Here is a 24,671-nt window from a genome sequence, read left to right as displayed (position 1 = left end):
TCAAAAATTCTATTGTATTTCCTGTAAGTATCTACAAGAAAATGAATATGGTGAGATATATATACTTTGATAATAAATGACCTTTGAATAATTGGAAGGATAAATGGTACAGGAAAGGGGATAAAAAACGTCCTGCATTTCGGAAAAAGCCAGCAGATGCTCAGGAAGCCATCAAGCACTTGAAGTAGCTTAAATGTCACTGGCATCATCAATAGCGCCCAGAAAACAGTAACGCAGAAGTAGAGATGAGCAATAAATCAATCACTTACAGTAACCAATCAGCAGGCAAGATTGTGTTACAGTCTAAGATCTACGCACTGGGCCAGCACAGAGGCTGCCACATTCTCAGTGCCCAAGAGACCATCAAATGATTAATTCTCTTCAGCCCTTCATCACTCCAATCAGCTATTCATCAAATAAACTAATTGATATTTGGATTTAGCTGTGTTTGCAAAGCCGCAACACTGCAGGGAAAACGGATCCTATTTTCAAATCCTGGAGGTGTTCCTGATCTTCATGTGGCTTTGGGTTTGTACTAACCAGGGAAGAAAAGGCAGGCTTTGCATTAAGTGGTTTCTTCCACTACTTCAAGACACTCTGTGTTCTTTGCAGCCAATCAAAGATTTCTGACGCTGCATAGTGTAAACACCCATTGTAATGATCAAATTACTCAAGGCCTTTTTTCTTAAGAAGACAGCAGCACTGGCTAAGGGATAATCATGGGCAGGCAGAAAGGATATCACTACTAGTCTTCCTCAAAATGGGGCTCAGAATGCTTATACGTGCACCCAAGGTGGGGGAGGAAGAGTGAGGTGTGCCCACAAATTGACATGCTAAACCACAGCTACCCAAAGTGTCAAGATCAGATTTTATATTCTGGAGTGTAATAACCCTAACCTTATTGGAATCTCCAAAGTGTGTTACTACCAAATGGCGCAAGAGGTTTCTAAAACCAAGTCCTCCGATTTCAGATTGGCTGAGATACAGCTGTCTGTTCACCAGAGAACTTGCCTTCTGCACTTCCTATTCCCTGTTATTCTCAATCATTCAAAAATGACTGAAGCATTACTAATTTTTTTTAATGGTTAACACAATTAAAATGTCAGTAACATCACAGTGGGCTCACAAAATCTAACCAACTTTAAGGTGGCTCATGTACTTACGAGCTGAAGCTTAGAGAAAATAAATGAATCACATCTTGGCAAAAGCTCATGGAGTTTACAGTACATCTGTAGACAAACTAAAGACAACATTAAGGAGAAATAAGGCGTGGTGCATTTATGGATCAGACAGATCACAGCATCACTGGCTAATGGAGGGTGCTGCTGGGATTTACACTGTTGCTAAATGGAGTGGTGGGTTCATCGAGAACAAACAGGAGAAAATCTGCAGATGCTGGAAATCGGAGCAACACACACAAAATGCTGGAGGAACTCGGCAAGCCAGGCTACCAAAGAACCTGTCCTGCTGAAGGGTTTCAGCTCAAAATGTCAACTATACTTTTTTCCCCATAGATGCTGCCTAGCCTGCTGAGTTCCTCTAGCATTTTGTGTGTGTTGCTCAGGTTGATCAACAGCTATCTTAGTGAGAAATGGGTGGAAAACAATGGGAATGACCGGACTGGCTGTGACACAGCTGTCTGCCCACTAAAGAACTTCATATACCCTGTTGGACTCAAAAAAATGACTGAAGCAATACTATTACCATGAATCTGTTAATTAGGATCAAATTCTTCTTCTACACCCAATTATCCAGTAACCCCATTGCTGTCCACCACCAATGACAAAGAATGGCACTTTCAGAAGCTGGAGTCATGTCTGATTTCAAGCCCTGAAGCCCTTGGAATGTGTGCACGCATGCATATGAGATAGTTGGTACTTACTTGTTCAGTGTAATATCTAGGATAAAGGTAGTGTCAAAGGCCTCAATCTGGAAACTCGCATGAGTAAGATGTACAGCCTGTGGGAGCAAACAAGAGGGAGACACATACATCAATAACAGTTCTGCTAATCCTTTACTAATTAGGCGGAAGATTTTTTTTTAATATACTTTATTCATAAAATATTCATTTATACTATAGTGCATTAAAGTCAACATTCTGTTATTCCCATTGCTTAACACTAGCACATTCCTTGCAAATGCATTGTCCAAAAAAGTGGGCAGATCAGCACATTCCACCCCACGAGGGCAATATGGCCAATCTTCCAATCATATATTAAAGATCTGATAGGGAGGGCCCTCCTCACCACAGACCACGAAAGGTCCTGGTTGGTTGTTTGAAAGTTCTGAGAATGATGCTATTTCACAGATAGACTTCAATAGAAACATAGAAAACGTACAGCACTATACAGGCCCTTCGGCCCCCAAAGCTGTGCCGAACATGTCCCTACCTTAGAAATACCTTGGTTTTACCTCTATTTTTCTAATCTCTATGTACCTGTCCAGGAGTCTCTTAAAAGACCCTATTGTTTCCACCTCCATCACCACCGCTGACAGCGCATTCCATGAACTCACCACTCTCTGCATAAAAAACTTACCCCTGACATCTCCTTTGTACCTACTTCCAAGCACCTCTCCTCTGTACCTACTTGAAGAAAGGTTTAAGGAAGTTTGATAGGGAGTGATTCCACCATATCCACCATCTCCTTTCCATCTGGAGGTCATTTATTGACTCCAGTCATATTAAGTGAAATATACAAAACAAATATATCCCCGCCAGTTATTCCTCCTAAAAGCAGCTGCTTGAAGACTGGTGATCATCATAATATGGTCTGTGGGAGTTTCTTCCCCTCAGTTTGGGTCCTGCATTACTGGTGGGGGGAAGAGAGGTTGTACCCTTCAAAATTACTTACAAAAATTTGCAGATTGACCTGAGATCGACTATTTTGTTTCAATCCTCAAACACTGATAACCTTCAGGATAATGTACAAAAAGAAATAAAAGTTAGGAAACCTTAACGCAGAAGGCCATTCAGCCCACCAGTCCCAATTGGCTCCCACTAGGACAATCTCATTCCCTCTCTCTTTATTGCCTTGTACGTTTAACTTGTCCACTCTCATATGAACTCCCTTGAATTCATTTGCTACTTATCTACAATAAGGATGGTTTATAGTGGCTAATTAATCTGCACGCGCATCTGTGGGATGCAGAGGGAAACCCGAGCATCCCAAGGAAGCACACACGGTCACAAGGAGAACGGGCAAACCCCACACGAAACAGCAGCCGAGGTCAGTTTCAATTCCAGGTCACTGGAGCCATCTGACAGCTGCTCTTCTTGCCATGTCACCATGTAGTTGTAAACTTCATGAAGTCTGGAGAAAGGTGCTAATTAAGAAGGGGAACACAGCAAAGTAGGCTGGGGTGATGGTAGCTCATGAAGAAGACAACTTTTCCTTGAATAAGCTATTAAGAGTTAAATCGCAAATTCTTTGCACCCATTAACAAAAAAAGCTTGGCTCACTAATTCTCAGCCTGGTTAATGGCCTCTTGAAGTGCAGTCACCTGAATTTTAATTAAAATTTGGAAAGAATAAACATTTACTGAAAATATGGATTTAATTTCAGTCGAGAAGATATCATCCACTCTAACTGGAGGTCACTGTTTATTGAATCTGCTCAATATTAATGTGAAGTGTGTGTGTATAAACACACAACACTTTTACAGAAGGCAAGGGCAATGCTAATGGAGCCTTCCTGTGCCAATTAATTTGAACACTGAGGTCAATGCTCTCTGCCAAAGAGCAGGGGCTCCCTGTAAAAGAACAAGGCATATGTTTCAACATAAATAGCTGCTTTAAAACAAACACTAGAACTGCCAGCCCATTTAGATCTCTTCAACTATCTCTACTCTACTGAATTCAGTAATAACAACCAAAATCCTTAACACAAGAGACTCTGCAGATGCTGGAAATCCAGGGTTACATACGCAAAATGCTGGAAGAACTCAGCAGGTCAGACTGACCAAAATACTTGTTTTTCAGACAAATGTGCATTCTCCGAATGTTATTATTAGTGGTGGTATTCCATTTCCTTGAAGTACAACTCTCTGTACTGCCTTAAGGAGGAAAATTACAGTGCAGCGCAATGGTACAGCTCGTAGAGCTGCTTCCTCAGCTCCAGTAACCCAGGTTAGATCCCGTCGACAGTGCTTGCATCCTCTCTAAATAACCACTGTTTTTTCAGGGGGTTCTGGTTCCTCCCATAACCCAAACACACAGAAAGTAGATTAATAGGCTGTTGTAGATGTCCCCTAATGTAAATAGGGGGAGGGAGGCGTGGGGGTAGGCAGCAAAGTTTCTGTGATGAATGAGTATCTGATGAATCACTTTGAAACCCAAATTAAGTACAAGTGGTAAAGTCTAAGCTGTTTGATGTGACCATTGACTACCTCTTCCACCATTTGGCTGACAGGGCAGTGTACAACCTGTATTGCAAACCTGCCCTGCTCAGCTTTCTATCTGGACAACAGTGCATAAATTTACAAACAACTGCCTGATTGGTTCTACACCTAAATCAAGAAGGCTTTAAAACCATAGCAGTGTACCCGCTCCCTCTTTGATAGTCGATGGAGGGAAGCAAATCAAATTAGCTGAAATTGAGAACCTGGCACCTTGGGAGGATGGTTCACCTACTGGACACTGATGGTGGACACTTGGCAATACACAGGCTTTGCCAAGCAAAACACAAAATGCTGGAGGGACTCAGCAAGTCAGGCATCACCCATGAAGGGAAATGGACACTCAATGTCTTAGGTTGAGACTCTTCATTTTTGACTCTATCCAAAATGTCTCCAAGGCTTCATCATGGCTTGCGATACCAGTAACAGGACCAGCAGTGACCCAGAGAAGCCCCAAGTTAAGAAACTGCAAGGGTTAAAAAGACCCTGATGGGAGTTATATACAGGCCTCCAAACAATAGCCAAGATATGGGTTACAGGTTACATTGGGAGATAGAAAATGCATGTCAAAAGAGCTAAGTTACAATAATCATGGGTATTTCAAAATGCAAGTAGGTTGGGAAAATCAAGTTGGTGTTGGATCCAAGAAAATTTGTAGAGTGCCTACAAGACGGCTTTTTAGAGCAGCTTGTGGTAGGGCCCACTGATTTGGGTGCTGTGTAATGAACCAGATTTGATTAGGGAGTTTAAGATAAAGGAACCCTTAGGAGGCAGTGATCACAATATGTTAGAATTCACCCTGCAATTTGAGAGGGAGAAGCTAGAGTCAAATGCATTAATATTACAGTGGGGCAAAGGGAATTACAGAGGCATGAGAGAGGAGCTGGCCAAAGTTGATTGGAAGGGGACAGTAGTACGGCTAGCAGGAGATCAACAAAGGCTGGAGTTTCTGGAAGCAATTCGGAAGACGCAGGATAGATACATTCCAAAGTAGTAGTACTCTAAAGGCAGGATAACACCACCATAGGACCATAAGATACAGGAGCAGAGTTAGGCCATTTATCCCATCGAGTCTGCTCAGCCATTTCATCATTTCATCCAATTTTTCTCTCAGCCCCAATCTCCTGCCTTCTCCCCATATCCCTGACCAATCAAGAATCTATCAACCTCTGCCTTAAATATATGTAATGCCCTAGGAAAGGTTTCACTGCTAATGTAGTGGTCTTTTTATAGCAGCAGTGTTTGGGTTATGGTGAGAGGTAACGGGTGCTTTGGAATGTGAGCCGTCCAATGAGGGGAGTGTTTTTTCTGGCTGTGTGCGTGACACCGAGGTGATCCGGGTCTTTTGTTCAGCGGAAGATGGAGAGAGAAGATGACAGAAAGGAGAGGTTGGAGACACCAGAAAGGAGTGGACTTGGAGTGGGGCCAGGAGTCAAAGGAAATCAGTGGAGGACCAGCAGAAGGGAAACTGTGAGCTCCAACTTGTGCACATTAGACCATTTCAATAAAATGGGCCCTTTTTTTTGTTTTACTTTACTAACCCTTCAGTCAAATTAAGAATTATAAAGCTAAATCATTTAATTGCATATGGTGTACTCTCTGTTATTCCGTGGTACTGATTTGTAACAGGGTAACACATCACTCAGCATCCACACAAACAGGAGGTTTTGAACCTCAATCTCATACGTTTGGTGAGGCCAGAGATCGTCTTTCCTAGACTTACGCAGCCCACAGACCCTGAGGATCACATAAACATTTGGCCTCCACAGCTGCCTGTGGCAAGTAATTCCAGTTTCACCACTCAGGCTAAAGAAATTCCTCCACATCTCCTTTCTAAAAGGACACCCCTCTATTCTGAGGATGTGTCCTCCGGTCTTACTCTCCCACCATAATAAGCAGCCTCTTCACATCCACTCTATCAAGGCCTTTCACCATTCAATACGTTTCAATGAGGTCATCCCTCATTCTTCTGAATTCTAGTGAATACAGGGCCAGAACCATCACGTGCCCTTCATATGACAAGCCACTCAATCCCGGAATCATTTTCATGAATCTTCTTTGAACCCTCTCCAGTTTCAGCACATCCTTTCTAAGGGGTCCAAACCTGCTCACAATGCTCTAAGTGAGGCCTCACCAGCGCTTTATAAAGTTTCAACATTACATTCTTGCTTTTATATTCTAATCCTCTTGAAATGAATACTAACATTGCATTTGCCTTCCTCACCACAGACTCAACTTGCAAATTCATCTTTAGTGAATCCTGTGCAAGGACGAACAAGTCCCTTCACATCTCGGTTTTGTTGTATTTTCTCTCCATTTACAAAATAGTCAGCCCTTTCATTTCTTCGACCAAAGTGCATGACCATACACTTCCTGACACTGTATTTTATCTGCCATTTCATTGCCCATACTCCGAATTTGTCTTAAGTCCTTTTGTAGCCTCTCCACTTCCTCAAAACTACCTGCTTCTCCACCTATCTTCATATTGTCTGCAAATTTTGCAACAAAGCCATGTGTTCCATTATCCAAATCATTGACATATAATGTAAAAAGAATTGGTCGAAACACAGACCAATGTGGAACACTACTAGTCACTGGTAGCCAGCTACAAAAGACTGTCCTTATTCCCACTCTTTGCCTCCTGCCAACCAGCCACTATTTTATCCATGCTGAAATCTCGCCTGTAATACCATGGCTCATAATTTGTTAAGCAGCCTCATGTATGGCACCTTGTCAAAGGCCTTCTGAAAATCCCAAGTGAACAGCATCAACTGATTCTCCTTTGTCTATTTTGCTTTGAATTCTTTGAAGAAATAACAACAAATTTGTCAAGCAAGAGTTTCTCTACAGGAAACCATACTGACTAAGGCCTATTTTGTCATATGCTTCCAAGTACCCTGAGACTTCATCCTTAAATATCAAATCCAATATCTTCCCAACTGCCGAGGTCAGAATAACTGGCCTATAATTTCCATTCTTCTACCTCTCTCCCTTCTTGAAGAGTGGAGTGACAATTGCAATTTTCCAGTCTTCCAGAATCTAGTGATTCCCGAAAGATCATTATTTATGCCTCCACAATCTCTTCAGCCATTCTTTCTGAACTCTGGGGTGTACACCATCTGGTCCAGGTGACTTATCTACATTCAGACCTTTCAGTTTCCCAAGAACCTATTCTCCAGTTATGGTAACTTCACACACTTCATGCCCCCTGTCACCTGGAACTTCCACCATGCAAAACACTTATTCAGTTTGTCCACCATTTCATTGCTCTCCATTACCATCTCTCCAGCAACATTTTCTAGTGGTCCAATATTCACTCTCACCTCTTTTACACTTTATGTATCTGAAGAAACTCTTGGTACCCTCTTTAATATTATTGGCTAGCTTACTTTAGTACTCCATCTTTACCTTCTTAATGATTTTTAGATGCTTTCAGATGGTTTTTAAAAGCTTCCTAATCCTCTAACTTCCTACTAATTTTTGCTCTATCATATGCCCTCTCTTTGGCTTTCATGTTGGCTTTAACTTCTCTTGTCAGTCACTGTTGTCATCTTCCTTTTAGAATACTTCCTCTTTGAGATGTATATATCTTGTGCCTTCCAAATGGCTTCCAGAAATTCCAGCCATTGCTGCTCTGCTGTTATCCCTGCCACTGTTCTTTTCCAATCAATTCTCCTTTCTCATGCCTCTGTAATTCCCTTTAATCCACTGTAACCTGATACATCTGATTTTAGCTTCTCCTTCTCGAATTCCATGGTGAATTTGATCATACTACAATCACTTTCATTACACAACACCCAATCCTGAATAGCTGATCCTCAAGGGGGTTCAACCACGAGGTGCTCTAAAAAGCCATTTCCTAGGCACTCTAGAAATTCCCCTTCCTGGAATGCAGCACCAATCTGATTTTCCCAATCTACCTGCATATTAAAATCCTCTGTGACTATTGTAACACTGCCCTTTTGGCTGCATTTTCCATCTCCCATTGTAATTTGTAGGCCAAATCCTTACTCCTTTTCGGGGGCCTGTATTTAACTTCCATCAGGGCCTTCAAACCTTTTCAGTTCCTTAGCTCTATCCACAATGATTCAACACCTACCAACCCTACATCACCTCCATCTAATGACTTGATTTCATTTTTTATCAACACAGCAACACCGTTCCCTCTGCCTTCCTGCCTGTCTTTTCGATACAATGTGTATCCAATGTGTATTAGCTCCCAGCTATAATCTTCCAGTCATGATTCAGTGATGCCTATATTATACCTGCCAATCTGCAACTGCGCTGCAAGTTATTCCATATACTGCGCTCATTCAAATACAACACCTTCAGTCCTGCATTCACCCTTTTCAATTTTGTCCGTCTTTTACATTACAACTCATTCTGTTGACTGCAATTTTGCCCTATTAACAACCTTTCCTCACCACACATTGCCTCTGTTTGTGAACCAGCTACCTCATCTTCAGTACTATTATTCACCTTTCCTACGATATTTCTTGCTCTGAAATACAAGGGGTGACGGATAAGTTCGTGGTCTAAGGTAGAAGGAGTCAATTTTAGAAAACCTAGGAACTTTTTAAACACTGTACTTCCTACCTTTCCAAATCTAGATTCTTCGGGTATTTTGGAGAAATTGTTAGAACTAAATTCTTTTCAGAAAGGTGTAATATCAAATGTTTACAATATAATTATGAAAATACGTTCAGAGGCCTTTTATAAGATTAAGAATGATTGGGAAAGAGAACTTAACTTTACGATCCCTATTGAGAATTGGGATAAAATTCTGCAACTAGTTAATTTATCCTCTATATGTGCTAAACATTCATTGATACAGTTTAAAGTTGTGCACAGGGCTCATATGTCCAAGGATAAATTGGCTTGTTTTTATTCCCACATAAATCCTATATGTGACAGATGTCATTCTGAGATAGCTTCTCTAACTCATATGTTTTGGTCATGTCCGTCTTTGAAAAAATATTGGAAAGACATTTTCGATATTATTTCCACGGTATTGAACATTGATTTACAACCTCATCCTATTACTGCAATCTTTGGTTTATCAATGGAGTCAATTCATTTATCTTCTTCTGCTTGTCGGATGATTGCATTTCTTACATTAATGGCTAGTTCATCTATTTTGTTGAATTGGAAAGAATTTAATCCCCCTACCACATTTCATTGGTTTTCTCAAACTATGTTATGTCTAAATTTGGAAAAAATTAGAAGTGTCATATATGACCCTTCTATTAAATTTGAAAAGACTTGGAGGCCATTTATTCAATATTTTCACATGATGTAATTTGACCCTGTTCCAATCCTATTTGTTTTTCCAGCTTTGATTATATATACGTTGAGAGGATCGGAGTTGGTGACACTGATGATTCTTTGTCTTTTTATAGATACTATAAACAGCCCATTTTTTTCCCCTTTTTTCCTTTTCTTTTCTTTATTAGTTAGTGGTTAGTTTGTTAGATTTGTTTTTCTTGGGGTAATAATATTTTTTTCTCTTTTTCTCTTTTCTGTTTTTTTCAACATGATATACCTAGTTTTTTTTTGTCTCGTCTATATGATATTTGTATCATGCATGATTTGGAAAGACTCAACTATATTGTATTTATTGCTTGTGTATCCTTTTATGTTCATTTTAATTTTGTAATTTTGTAATCCCAATAACTATGTATTAATCTTATCATGTTGATATTAATAAAAAGATTGAAAAAGAAAGAATTTTAGAAAACATTTTTCAACATAGCCCCCTCCTACATGTAAAAAACTTAGTCCAGCAGTTGTGGAGCATACGGATCCCTTCTTTGTAGAAGTGGTCCACAGTAGGGGTGATTGATAAGTTCGTGTGCTAAGGTAGAAGGAGGTGAGTTATTAACTTCAAACTTTTGCATTTTCACTCAAAGAGTTGAACTGCATGTGTATGTAACGAGAGTTGTATAACTCTTCTCCTTCTACCTTAGGCCACGTACTTATCAATCACCCCTCGTATTTCAGAGCAAGAAATATCGTAGGAAAGGTGAATAATAGTACTGAAGATGAGGTAGCTGGTTCACAAACAGAGGCAATGTGTGGTGAGGAGAGGTTGTTAATAGGACATAATAACTCATCTCCTTCTACCTTCAGCCATGAACTTATCAATCACCCCTGGTGAATTATTAACTTCAAACTTTCTACATAATCACTCACTCAAAGAGTTGAACTGCACGTGCATGTAATGAGAGCTGTATAACTCATTTCAATAGACAACAGACGCAGAAGTAGATCATTCGGCCCTTCGAGCCTGCACCGCCATTTTGAGTTCATGGCTGATCATCTACTATCAATACCCGGTTCCTGCCTTGTCCCCATATCCCTTGATTCCCCTATCCATAAGATACCTATCTAGCTCCTTCTTGAAAGCATCCAGAGAATTGGCCTCCACTACCCTCCGAGGCAGTGCATTCCAGACCCCCACAACTCTCTGGGAGAAGAAGTTTTTCCTTAACTCTGTCCTAAATGACCTACCCCTTATTCTCAAACCATGCCCTCGGGTACTGGACTCTCCCAGCATCTGGAACATATTTCCTGCCTCTATCTTGTCCAATCCCTTAATAATCTTATATGTTTCAATCAGATCCCCTCTCAATCTCCTTAATTCCAGCGTGTACAAGCCCAATCTCTCTAACCTCTCTGCGTAAGACAGTCCAGACATCCCAGGAATTAACCTCGTGAATCTACGCTGCACCTCTACAGCCAGGATGTCCTTCCTTAACCCTGGAGACCAAAACTGTACACAATACTCTAGGTGTGGTCTCACCAGGGCTCTGTACAAATGCAAGAGGATTTCCTTGCTCTTGTACTCAATTCCCTTTGTAATAAAGGCCAACATTCCATTAGCCTTCTTCACTGCCTGCTGCACTTGCTCATTCACCTTCAGTGACTGATGAACAAGGACTCCTAGATCTCTTTGTATTTCTCCCTTACCCAACTCTACACCGTTCAGATAATAATCTGCCTTCCTGTTCTTACTCCCAAAGTGGATAACCTCACACTTATTCACATTAAACATCTTCTGCCAAGTATCTGCCCACTCACCCAGCCTATCCAAGTCACCCTGAATTCTCCTAACATCCTCATCACGTCACACTGCCACCCAGCTTAGTATCATCAGCAAATTTGCTGATGTTATTCTCAATGCCTTCATCTAAATTGTTGTCATAAATCGTAAACAGCTGTGGTCCCAATACCGAGCCCTGTGGCACCCCATTAGTCACCACCTGCCATTCTGAGAAACACCCATTCACCGCTACTCTTTGCTTTCTATCTGCCAACCAGTTTTCTATCCATGTCAATGTCTTCCCCCCCAATGCCATGAGCTTTGATTTTACCCACCAATCTCCTATGAGGGACCTTATCAAATGCCTTCTGAAAATAAAGGTACACTACATCCACTGGATCTCCCCCGTCTAACTTCCTGGTTACATCCTCGAAAAACTCCAACAGATTACTCAAGCATGATTTACCCTTGGTAAATCCATGCTGGCTCGGCCCAATCCTATCACTTCCAATTTCCTTCTACCTTAGGACACGAACTTATCAATCACCCATCTGTGGACACTTTCTGGAGGTCCAAGATCCGTATGCTCCACGACCGCTGGACTAAGTGTGTTAATGTAGGAGGGGACTATGTTGAAAAATAAATGTGCTAGGTTTTCTAAAATTGACTCCTTCTACCTTAGGCCACAAACTTATCAATCAGCCCCATAGCACCAAACTTCTTGAACTCCTTATGTCACTCGTCACTACCCATGTCATTGGTACCTATATGGACCATGGCTTCTGGTTAATTGCCTTCCCACTTTAGAATGCTGAGGACTTGATCTGAGATATCCTGGACCCTGGCACCTGGGAGCCAAAATACCATCCGGGAATCTTGTTCTTGCCCACAGAACATCCTGTCCCTTCCCCGAACTAACAAATCCCCTATCAACACACTTTGCCTCTTCTCCACCTTCCCTTCTGAGTCACAGAGGCAGACTCAGTACCAGAGACCCAACCACTGTGACTTTACTCTGGTCACCCCCCAACTCCCCTTCAACAATATCCAAAGCCACATACCTGTTGTTGAGGGGGACGGCCAGAGGGGTACTCTGCACTGGCTGTATAACCCCTTTCCCCTTCCTACCTGTCTGACTGTCACCCTGTGTCCTGCACCTTGGCTGTAACTACCTCTCTATATGTCCTATCTATCATCCATTCAGCCTCCCAAATGATCTGGATGGAGTTCATCCAGTTCCAGCTCCAATTTCTTAACATGGCTTGTTAGAAGCTGCAGCTAGATGCAGTTCTCACAGTTGCCGTCATCAAGGACACTGGTGGTCTTGAGCTTTTCTTTCCTTTGCTTTCTCTGACTGAAGCCTTTCTTTGTGGAAGCCTCGAAGAGCTAAAGTCTCAATATCACCACTCTGAGTACGTCCACTCAGACAAAGGCCACTGTGCTTGCTCCTGCCTTCCTTTAATTTGTTCTTACTAACCAATCCCAAATGCCAACTAGTTGCTAATCAAAGCTCTTTTTCACTACTGCAAACCGCTGCTGCTTTTCATCCTTGGGCAGTGGACCTGATTGAAGTCCCCTCCTCTTCAAACCTCCGATGTCCAGATTGGCTGCTGGTCAAAGCTGACCATGGCTGACAAGGGAAGTCAAAGCCAACACAAAAGCGAGAGAGGACATACAAGTTAGTGGAAAGATAGAGGAATGGGAAACTTAAAAACCAACAGATGGCAACTAAAATAAACCATAAGGAGGGGAAAAAGTGAAATATCAAACTATAGCCAACTATATCAAAATGAATATCAAAAGTCTTTTCAGTTATATAAAGAGTATAAGAGAGGTGGCAGTAGATATTAGACTGCCGGGAGAGGCAGTAATGGGGACAAGGAAATGGACGAACTGAATAAGTATTTTGCATCAGTTTTCACTGTGGCAATATTCCAGATGTTCGGGAATTTCAGGGACCAGAAGTGACTGTAGTTGCTATTAGTTGAGAGAGGTGCTTGGGAAACTGAAGGTAGAAGTTAGATTTGTCACCTGGACCAGATGGATTATGCTCCAGGGTTCTGAAAAAGGTGGCTGAAGAGATTGTGGAGGATTTGAAATGAACTTTCAGGAATTACTAGATTCTGGAATGGTTCCAGAGTACTGGAAAAATTGCAAAGGTAACTCCATTCTTCAAGAAGGGAGGGAGGCAGAAGAATGGAGATTATAGGTCAATTGGCCTGACCTCAGTGGTTGGGAAGATGTTGGAGTTGATTGTTAAAGATGTGGTTTCAGGGTACTTGGAGGCATGTGATAAAATAAGCCAAAATCAGCATGGCTTCATAAAGGAAAAAAAAAGCATGGCTAACAAATCTGTTTGGATTCTTTGAATAAATAACAGGCAGGATAGGCAAAGGAGAATTTGTCGATATTGTGTACTTGGATTTTCAGAAGGCCTTTGACAAATTGCCACAACATGAGTCTGCTTAACAAGTTAAGAGCCCACAGTACTACAGGAAAGATGGCTAGAGCATTAGCTGATTGCAGGAGGAAAAGAATGGGAATAAAAGGAGTCTTTTCTGATTGGCTACTGGTGACTAGTGGTGTTCCGCAGGAGTCGATGTTGGGACTGCTTCTTTTTATGTTCTATGTCAATGTTTTGGATGAAGGAATTGAGGGTTTTGTGGCCAGGTTTGTGGATGATCCAAAGATAGGTGGAGGGGCAGGTAGTGTTGAGGAAGCAGAGAAGTTGCAGAAGAACGTGGACAAATTAGAATGTTTCCTGTGGTGGGAGAGTCTAAGACCAGAGGGCACAGCCTCAGAATTGAAGGATGTCCAGTTAGAACAGAGATGAGGAGGAATTTCATTAGCCAGAGGGTGGTGAATCTGTGGAATTTGTTGCCATAGGCAGCTGTGGAGGCTAAGTCATTGGGTGTATTTAAGGCAGAGTTTGATAGACTCTTGATTAGTCAGGATGTGAAAGGCTATGGGGAGAATGCAGGGGAATGGAGTTGAGAGGGAAACGGATCAGCCATGAAAAAATGGTGAAGCAGACTCAATGGGCTGGATGGCCTGACTCTGCTCCTATGTCTTATGGTCTAAGTTGGCCACAAATCTCAGTTCATGTTTGATTCAATATGTAGTTAATGTCAAAATAAAGTTATATACCACAACAAAGAACCAGAATAAACCATATGACTATTTTTCTCAGCAGTGTCAATCCTGAGAATTGCATCCTAAGAACCTGGTGTATTGTTGTATTGAGATTATGGAGAGGTGGGGGGGGGGGGCAATATGGAGAGAACACAACAGAAGCACAGGATTACTGTAAATGGTTACCCTTTGGTCAATGCAGATTTGGGGAACTGAGGGTTTGTTACGTGCTGTGTGAATCTAATCTTTGACCATTTTCAGCTACTTCATCAGTGACCAACCTTCCATTACAAGGTCAGCAGTGGGACTGTTTGCTGATGACTGCAGCATATCCTCCTACTCCAACACCTCCTTGCATTTCCAACACTGAACATTACAGCACAGTGCAAGCCCTTCAGCCCACGATGTTGTGCCAACCTTTTAACTTTCTCTCCCACGTAGCCCTCCATTTTTTTTTAAATCACCCATGTGCCTATCTAAATGTCTCTTAAATGTCCCTAATGTTATCTGCATTCTACAAACCAACTACTCTGTGTAAAAACAAACTCCCTCTGACATCTCCCCCCCCCCCCCCACCCACGATACTTTCCTCCAAAACCTTAAAATAATGTTCCCTCACATTAGCCATTTCTGCTGTGGGGAAACAGTTTCTATCTGTCCACCCGATCTATGCCTCTTACCTTATCTGATTTGTTTAGATGGTTGGGTTGGGACAAATCTAGGCAGTTTCTCACTCTCTTCAAACAAAAGAATGCATTATGATTTATTCTGGCTCTGCTGTACCATATATTCCTCCTTTTGGCATTAATCATTCGTTGAATCAGAACTCTGGTTTGCTTAGAGCACTAACCCTTAACTGGGCCATTTCAAATGTTTATCAGAACGGGAGCCCCCCTCCACTCTCCTTGCCGTGTTAGTCCTCGGGCCTCACAACCATCTCCGCGATGGCCCGTGCTTCCCAAACATCTCTACCCAGCCCCAAATGACTTCCACTCTCCGTTGCAGCTCGCGTGAGGTTCAATTGCAGGCTTGGACCTTGTGTTCAATGAATCAATACTTACTGGCCTTCACAAAGTGCTTCTTTGAGGTGACTCTGCAACCTTTGCATCTTTAGTTCTCCCCTCATTCCCAAAGCCTCACCTTTGACCCTGCAAGCAACTACATAATTCTCTTCCAAAAATTACTAGTAAACACATTTCTGAAATCCACAGGTAATGCCTTTCCAGATCCCAAAGGGAGCTTTCACTTCACAAGAACAATAAACATCAGGGATCGATCATTTATCCTCTCAAGCCTATCCACTATTTGACAAGATCATGGCCAAATCTCCATTTCCAATTTACACTCACTCCCAATCCCATATCCTCTTTCCCTTCTTGTCCAAAGATCTGCCACTCTCTGCCTGAGCATACACAACATGCAAGGGCCCAGCAACTGCTAGGTAAACAATTCTGAAGATTCACAGTTGCTGAGCAAAGACATTTTTCATCACCCAATTTTAAGTGGCTAGAAATTGTCCCTAGCCCTGGTTCTCTCCGGTCGTGGAGAAAGCATCTCAGCATCTACAATGCCCGTCCTTAACATTTCATTAGTAATTTAGGCTAAACACCAATGCGTACAGGCCTATATTAGACAATTCCTCCATAGTGACAGTTAATCCAATTTACTTTGTGTACTTCCATGGCAAGGTCTTATCATTTAACCAAAGAGGCACATCTTGCTAGTTTTCCCAACCTTCTATTTTCTGCATTACTTTAGATCAGTCTGCTCTAGTTACTAATCCTCCTGCTTCTGGTAACAAGTTCCTGTTTTGGAGTGCCTCAGAATCTAATCTTGGCTTAGATTCCAACACTTACCCTGGCCAACATAAAGCAGACAACATCAAGTTCCATGCCCATTCATCAGAATCAGATTTATTATCACTGGGATAGGTTGTGAAATCATCAACGTCAGCAAGACCAAGGAATTGTTGTGGATGAAGAAGCTGGGAGAACATACATCAGTCTTCATCGAAAGGTCAGCGGTGGACAGGATGGGCAGCTTTTAAGTTCATGAGCATCAAAATTTCAGAAGATCTATCCTGGGCTCAACACATTGAGCAATCATAAAGAAGCCATGCCAGCAGCTCTACTTTGTTAGGAGTTTAAAGAGGCTTGGTTTAGCAGCAAAAGCTCTAGCAGATTTCTACACAGGTAGAGTACAGAGCATTCTGAACGGGTGCATCACTGCCCGGTATGAAGCCTCCAACTCACTGGATCGCAGCAGGCCTTCAAAGGGTCATAGACTCAGCCAGCCCCATCACCAGCACAATGCTTCCTACCATCAATGTCATCTTCAAGAGGCAGTACCTCAAGAAGGTCATATCTATCATTAAAGATGCGCACCATCCAGCACATGCCCTCTTCACATCAGTACCATAGGGGAGGTGGTATGGGAGCCCGAGGACCACATGTTTTAAGAATAGTTTCTTCCACTCTACCATCAGATTTCTGTAAAGTCCTTGGACACTACATTGCTATTTGTCCCTTGTATTAATTGTTAATCTTTGTAACTTAGTGATTTTTATGTCTTCCACTACTCAACAAACCAATCTCTCTTACTACTATATGCCTCCTCGTTGCCATCTGAGATTAGTCAGGCCTTCTCTGGTTTACCAACCTCTCTCCCAACATCTCTACTTTTAATCTGCCACCTAGTTTTCAACGAGCTGAAATTTTCAAATGATGACCAAGATGCTTCAGTTACAAAGCAGAAAACTGGAATACTCTGATTTGGGGTGAGGGGTGGGAATCTGCAGAGGACTTTGGGCTAAATGCTAGAAGATGAGATTAACATGACTGGTACCATATGGTCAGCATGGAAATAGTAGACTGCAAGGCCTGCTTTCATGCTGTATGGCAAATCATTCTCTTCAGCCACCAGTCCCAGCTCTCTTCACGGTTCATTCTCACAACTATAGCGGATCTCTATTGCAGGGAAAATGACAATGGTGCTAATATAGGATTAGTTTAAATGGTCTACACAGACTCACTTGACTGAAAGGACTGGTTCCATGCTGTATTTTTCTATGACCATCCATCATCTGCTAAAACCACTGCATTTTGCTGATAAGCAAGGGAGCTCTTCAGCCTGAGAGAGCGCTGCTTACGCACTTGGCTAAATAGTGAGCAAAACTGAAATTGTGCCACTAAACAATGAATTAGATACTTAATAAAGTGGCTCCTGTTATGGTAAGACCAACTGAGAGCACTTACTGCTGATATCTGGCATCATCTTCTCGATGCAGTGAAGCTTTGCCCTTGAATCCAAATAGCCTATCATTCATATCACAAAATTAGCCAATTTGAGGCACGATATTTGGACGTGAGCTGCAAAAGCTTAAAGACTGATCTGAAATGTGCCTCTGATAAAGCACTGATATTACACCTATCTTTTTCCCCACTTTCACTTTAAATGCAAATATGTTTGATCCTTTCTGTCAATTTAACATCTAGGACCAGGAAGCAGATGGGAGGTTTTACATCTGAACAAACAACTCTTCCACAGGAACACTGTGAATCTAATTAATGGGGTTTTATTTAGGAGTCCTGTATCACAATGTACCAAATGACGTTATCGTCTCTTGGTGTACATATACCGTAAAATGGCTTCCAGGACACCAGGAGACACTTTTTTGCTGAGAAGTCATTGGCTCTTTCCCCACTTATAAGGGCAACACTTCTCGGCCCAGATTGACTGAGCAATGCTACATCTACGGAAAGGGAAACAGGTAGTAGAAACATAGAAAACCTACAGCACAATACAGGCCCTTTGGCCCACAAGATTGTGCTAAACATGTCACTACCCTAGAAATTACTAGGCTTACCTTTTGCCCTCTATTTTACTAAGCTCCATGTACCTATCCAAAAGCCTCTTAAAAGACCCTATCATATCCAACCCCACCATTGTTGCCAGCAGTCCATTCCACGTACTCACCACTCTGAGTAAAAAACTTACTCCTGACATCTCCTCTGTACCTACTCCCCAGTACTTTAAACCTGTGTCCTTTTGTGGCAACCATTTCAGCCCTGGGAAAAAGCCTCTGACTATCCACACGATCAATGCCTCTCAACATCTTATACACCTCTATCAGGTCACCTCTCATCCTCTGTCGCTCCAAGGAGAAAAGGCCGAGTTCACTCAACCTATCCTCATAAGACATGCTTCCCAATCCAGGCAACATCCTTGTAAATCTCCTCTGCACCCTTTCTATGGCTTCCACGTCCTTCCTGTAGTGAGGTGACCAAAACTGAGCACAGTACTCCAAGTGAGGTCTGACCAGGGTCCTATATAGCTGCAACATTACCTCTCAGCTCCTAAATTCAATTCCACGATTGATGAAGGCCAATACACCGTACGCCTTTTTAACCACTGAGTCAACCTGTGTAGCTGCTTTGAGTGTCCTATGGACTCGGACCCCAAGATCCATCTGATCCTCCACACTGCCAAGAGTCTTACCATTAATACTATATTCTGCCATCACATTTGACCTACCAAAATGAACCACTTCACACTTATCTGGGTTGAACTCCATCTGCCACTTCTCAGACCAGTTTTGCATCCTATCAATGTCCCACTGTAACATCTGACAGCCTCCACACTATCCACAACACCTCCAACCTTAGTGTCATCAGCAAACTTACTAACCCATCACTCCACTTCCTCATCCAGGTCATTTATAAAAATCACAAAGAGTAGGAGTCCCAGAACAGATCCCTGAGGCACTCCGTTGGTGACCAACCTCCATGCAGAATATGACCCGTCTACAAACAAGATAGTGTTTTGGGTCAAAGACTTTCACCAGTTTGAAAAAGTTAAACACTTCTCTCACCATACATGCTGCCTGACGGTTTCCAACATTAATTGTTTTTAATACAGATATCCAGCAATTTGCATTTTCATCCCTGACAATCACTAATATACTTAAGACTAGAAGAAAGAATAGAATTAGACCATTTGGCCCATCAAGTGTAATTGCCACATTCAATCATGCCGGATTTATTTTTGTTTTCTCAACCTCATTTCCCTGCCTTCTCTCCACAACTTTCAACCCCCTTTCCAATCAAGAACTTATCAATCCTTGCCTTAAATATACCCAATGACTGTGTGGCAACGAATGCTACAACTTCACCAGCCTCTAACTGAAGAAATTCTTCCCCATTTTCAGATTTAAAGGGATATTCATTTATTCTGAGACTGTGCTCTTGGATCCTAGACTTCCCTACTAATGGAAAGTCTTCCAATTGAAGATGGTGCTGGCAAAGCACAGCCATGACTTGCTAGCAGCAAACAAAATACTAACTACCTTATTAATCACACTTTTTCTGGTAAATGATCATGGCAATCAATAGCCTGTAACTTCCCTTTCAGAGTTGAGCTTTTGAAACGCCTGTACAACCTGGCATTTTTAAGAATCAAGTTCATTTATTAACAAAGAATTTATAAATTATCCACCTTGAGGGAGCCACAAAGCAAGAAACCCAGGAACCCAATTTTAAAAGACCAAAAAAGAGGGGAAAAAACACACACACACATCATGCAAACAATAGAAGCAAATTACAGCATCCCGAACCAGATTTAGTCCTTAGATGCGCTCCCTGGAGCAGCTGGAGTAGGCCCAAGCCTACCCATATTAGCCAGCTCAGTCCATTATAGTAGCAGGATGAAATTGCCGCAGAACTCACAGAGATGCCAGCCACCGAAAAGAGGAATGAACATGTTGGAGAGTGAATGAAACCCTCGCCTGCAGTCCCAACACTTGAGCTTTCCAGTCTATCTGGACCAATGTTTAAATTGTCCAAGCACCGGGTAATGCCTCGCTCCAGGACCTGGATCACAGTGGAGCGATACACCCAGGCCGCACAGCCCGCAGCCATTCTCGATCTCACTAAATCAGCTCAGCGCTTGGAGCAATCCAATCTCACACCTGGTGAGAGCTGAAAACTTGAAGGTACAGGACGGGTGAGGTGTGGTGTGTACAGGCCAAACTGAAGCAGTAGGGCCTGTGCCCAGAGATCGGGGAATGAGCCAATGTTTAGCCATTGCTGAAGCAGACTTGGAGACAGTTCAATGCAGCAGAATCGAGCCAAAGCCGAGGCGGAAGGGGCCTGGGAGGAGCAGGAATGACGAGGTCTGATTGATTTAGGCACTGAGCTGAATTAGAAAGGTCAGGTTTGGGCCAAATTGAGGCAGCAGGGCCTGTGTCCAGGAACGTATTGATGCGGCAAGGCCTGGGTCCGACAGCGAGGAACAACCCGAAGTTTGGATGATTTAAGTGCCATGCCTGATTGAAGGGATCTGTGTATCTGGACTGGAAACAAGGGACAGGCCGGTTCTGCTCACTGCTCTGTGAGGTTTACTCGTCTCTGTGCTGAACTGAGGCCGTGGCCGGCAGCTAACAGGCTACTGGATCAGCTGCAGTAATGTCTGGCTTCATGGCTGTGGACTCACTTTCGTGAACTTCAGTTGTTTGCTTGCTTTTGTTGTTTGCATGACTTGCTTTTTTTTCCTCTGCACATTGGGTAGTTGATAGGCTTTTTTTTAAAAAAGTGTTGTATTGGGTGTCTTTGTTTTGTGGCTGCCTGTAAGGAGTTGAATCTCAAAGTTGTATATAGTATACATACTTAGATAATAAACATGCTTTAAACTTTGAAGAAGGGTCTTGGACCGAAACGCTGACTCTTTATTTCTTTCCATAGATGCTGCCTGACCTGCTGAGTTCCTCCAGCATTTTGTATGTGTTACTAATGGAAACATCCCCTCCACCTAAACATTTATGGAAGCAAATCACCCTGACTGTAAGTGGCTCTTACAGCTGTAAGTCACTCTTAGTAAGTGACTGTAAGACAGCAGAGTCTGCTGATTCACACAACTGACTGCCTAACCCAACACACTCCAGCTCAACAGTCTCTCCGTCAATCATTTCATCCCTCATTCTCCTATATCCAACTACACTGCTAACAGTTATTCTCCTCAGGAAATCACTGCAGGAAGTACATGCACAAAGAGAGAAAGTACTTATTAAATACAAAGTAGGACATCCCTAGGAGCTTTATAACCACTCTGAAGTCTGGTTGTTGACGTTACATAGAACACAGGCCAGCTAATTTACGTGCATCGAAATTCCACATGTGGTAATAAGATTTGTACTTCTGAATAATTATAGGTCAGACGACCTCAAACTGCTCTGCTCATCAACAATTCTATGGATCATTACCTTTACAGAACCATACACAGGGAGGTGGGAGGAGGCTTTTAGTGCCTCCTCAAAAGGTACCTCTTCTGAGAATCCCACCACAGCCCCAGACAAGCCCATACTTTTTACTTTTATTATTTTAATGAGAAGTAGAGATGCATAAATGTTATATCAGGACACCTCTCCAAGGATCATCACCTTGTCATGGTACAGAGACTTCTGAGTGCCTGAGATCCCGAGAGCAATCCTGTCTAGAGTTTAGCCATCTGGTGCTTGGATCCTGGTGGTAAGATCAAGGGGGAGATCCAGACAAAGAGTAATCCAACCAGGACCTCACCGGTGGAGCTGGCAGAAGGTGAGGACACATTGCAACAGCACTGAAGGGTCCCCAGTCATCTTGCATTCCATGTCACTGAACACTGAACCTGGTCTGTCAAGGACCAAGTGGTGGCTGCCCATGCATCAGGCTCCCCATGTTAAACAAAGTCACGGAGATGCAGTCTGCATTAAGGACGTCTACCCTAACATCCTGGATTAAGTCCAATGGTGAAGGGAACAGGATTGAGGGGTCTGGAAACCTTGCAGAATATGCAGATCTTGGATCAGCCTCTACAGTCACCTGAAGACCTACCAATAGACAACCTCTTAGGAGAACATCATTCTCGACTCAAGTAATCACCCTGCTACTACACCGGGGCACATGGTTTACAAGAGATAAAGGCACTAAGCAAGAGTCTTTCATGACCATCACTCCTGTAATCTAGGAAACAATTCCAATTCCTTCACAGATATTGGAAAGCAAAAAATTACTATATTATTTTCCATTTATTGGTGTCAGTTAACGAGAAATGTGACCCTGGTCATAAGGAAGTTCCTGCTCATTTGGAAGATGCAATGGGATTTGTCACATGCAGCTGGAAAGGTACATGCAGGAATTCCACTTCCAATAGTGTCGCAATCCTACCATACATCACTGAATGTCAGTCAGGGCTTGGTGCTCAAGTCTCCAGTGTGGGATCTGAACATTCAAGCCTCTGAATTGCATCAGTCAACTCAAGATGCAAGTTTACTACCATTGGGAGTTCAGCATTACGATGTGATCTCACCAAGGTATATCATTCCGGCCAAGATGGTGCCTGTGTACAATACTCCTCCAGTCAACATCTTCTGGATAGATCATGAAACCATATATTTCACTTCTTTTATATCTTTTACACTTGTTTTTCATTTTGAGTGTGATTCTGGAACTGTTCAAGCCTATAATTTGCAGTTTGGAGATTGTTTAGGTGTTTCAGTGCTCTGCAGTCTCCGAGAGGATTCCGGGAGGCAGAGACAGTGTGCGCAAACCTTATTGCGGGCGAGCCAATGATTGACTCCATTTCACCGATTAAAGCTTCCATTGTTCGCCAATTAAAGCAACAATAGAGATTGAAACATCGAGGCAAAAGTGGAAGGTGAGCACCAACTACCTGCCTTTTGAAAGAGGATCACTGAGGATTGCTCTCCTATGCTACCGGAGAGGGGAGAGCCTACCATTGTGCCTGGAGAATGTTGCCAAGGTTTTCTGTGTTTTGGATGTGGACTTGGACTATGGACTTTTTTTTTTTGGTCTTATAGTTTTTTTTGTATTTTGTTTTTCATCCAATGTTTCTCAGGGTTTTTAGTGCAGGGAAGAGGGATTTGGGGGTTGATGTGCCTGTTCTATTTTGTTCGTCATTTTTGTGCGGGGTGGGGGGAATTGTTGGTTGATGATCGTGCTGTCTTTCTTTTCTTTCTTGGTTGCATGGCTACCCGGAGAAGAAGAATTTCAGAGTTGTATACTTTGATAATAAATGAACCTTTGAACCTTTGAATGATTCATAGAACTTGGCAGAACCGAGGCAGTTTCCTCCGAGAGGGCAATCTCTGGATAAAGACTTTTACGATAACACTTAACTTATTCTGTAAGGGCTATAATTCCTTAGCCTAAGTGTCACTAGAAGTTTAATTAAAGTGCATCCAAGCCTGTTATCAATAGAGGATAAAAGTACAGAGAAAAGCAAATTTTATTTCCACTGGCACCAGAGCGTGACGACTCCTTGCAAGGTGCTCTCTGCAGATCTATTTATTACTTCTATTGTGAAGACAGGACACAAGACAAATTTTTCCCTGTATCTCAAGAAATGTTGCAATAATATATCAATTGACCATTTGAGTGCAGAGTTGTTATTCTCCTGTTAAAGAAATTACTTGGGTCACCTGACATTCCTCTGAAACAAAGTATTTTTAGGCTCCTCTTTGCCCCCAATAGTCTCAGCTACGTCACAGGCCCCAACACAAAATGGGGTAACCTTGCAAGGCAGCCCTCCAGACACCAAACCAGACTGTTCTTGAGACAGGAATCTAGAGTTAAAAAACAAAATACTGCAGAAACTCAGTGGGTCAGGCAAGGTGAGGGTAATCAATGTTTCAGCTTGGGGAGGGTCCCATTGTTTCATAGGAATATCAGGTGATACAAGTCATGGTTTAACAGAAAGATAACATTTCTGAACGTCAATGGTAGCCAAATTAGCTTTATTATAATTCATACTCTACTGATCACATGGAATGTAAATGTCATTGAATATACCCAACAACTGGGCTTCTAGTCTCCAGGGATGAAAAATTACAACCAATGCAAAATAAATTTATTCTTGACGCAACCATCCCTCTGCCTCCATAGAAGCTGCAAGACCAAGAGTTCCTCCATCAATATACTTTCAGCTACAAAAATACCTTCTTCTGACATTCAGTTTCCAGTCCAAAGCCACCAGCATCAGCAAGTGGCTTATAATTAGTTTATTTCATGAACAAAGATTGCAAGGTAGATGTGTTCTTAATCCCATTCCA

At 42.3% G+C, this 24,671-nt stretch overlaps 1 protein-coding gene across 6 annotated transcripts in view; it reads right to left on the bottom strand.

Moving 5' to 3' along the window:
* LOC140728193 (disintegrin and metalloproteinase domain-containing protein 23-like) overlaps positions 1-24,671 on the bottom strand; it is a 160,661-nt gene that overhangs the window by 133,366 nt on the left and 2,624 nt on the right. For all 6 annotated transcript variants that reach the window (XM_073046567.1, XM_073046564.1, XM_073046563.1 and 3 more), the window contains exon 3: positions 1,883-1,959. In XM_073046567.1, coding sequence (XP_072902668.1) covers positions 1,883-1,959 — 77 coding nt within the window. The remainder of the gene's footprint in view (positions 1-1,882; positions 1,960-24,671) is intronic.

The sequence above is a fragment of the Hemitrygon akajei genome, chromosome 5, assembly GCF_048418815.1.
Source record: "Hemitrygon akajei chromosome 5, sHemAka1.3, whole genome shotgun sequence".
Lineage (NCBI taxonomy): Eukaryota > Metazoa > Chordata > Chondrichthyes > Myliobatiformes > Dasyatidae > Hemitrygon > Hemitrygon akajei.
This window is presented reverse-complemented; position numbering and strand designations above follow the sequence as displayed.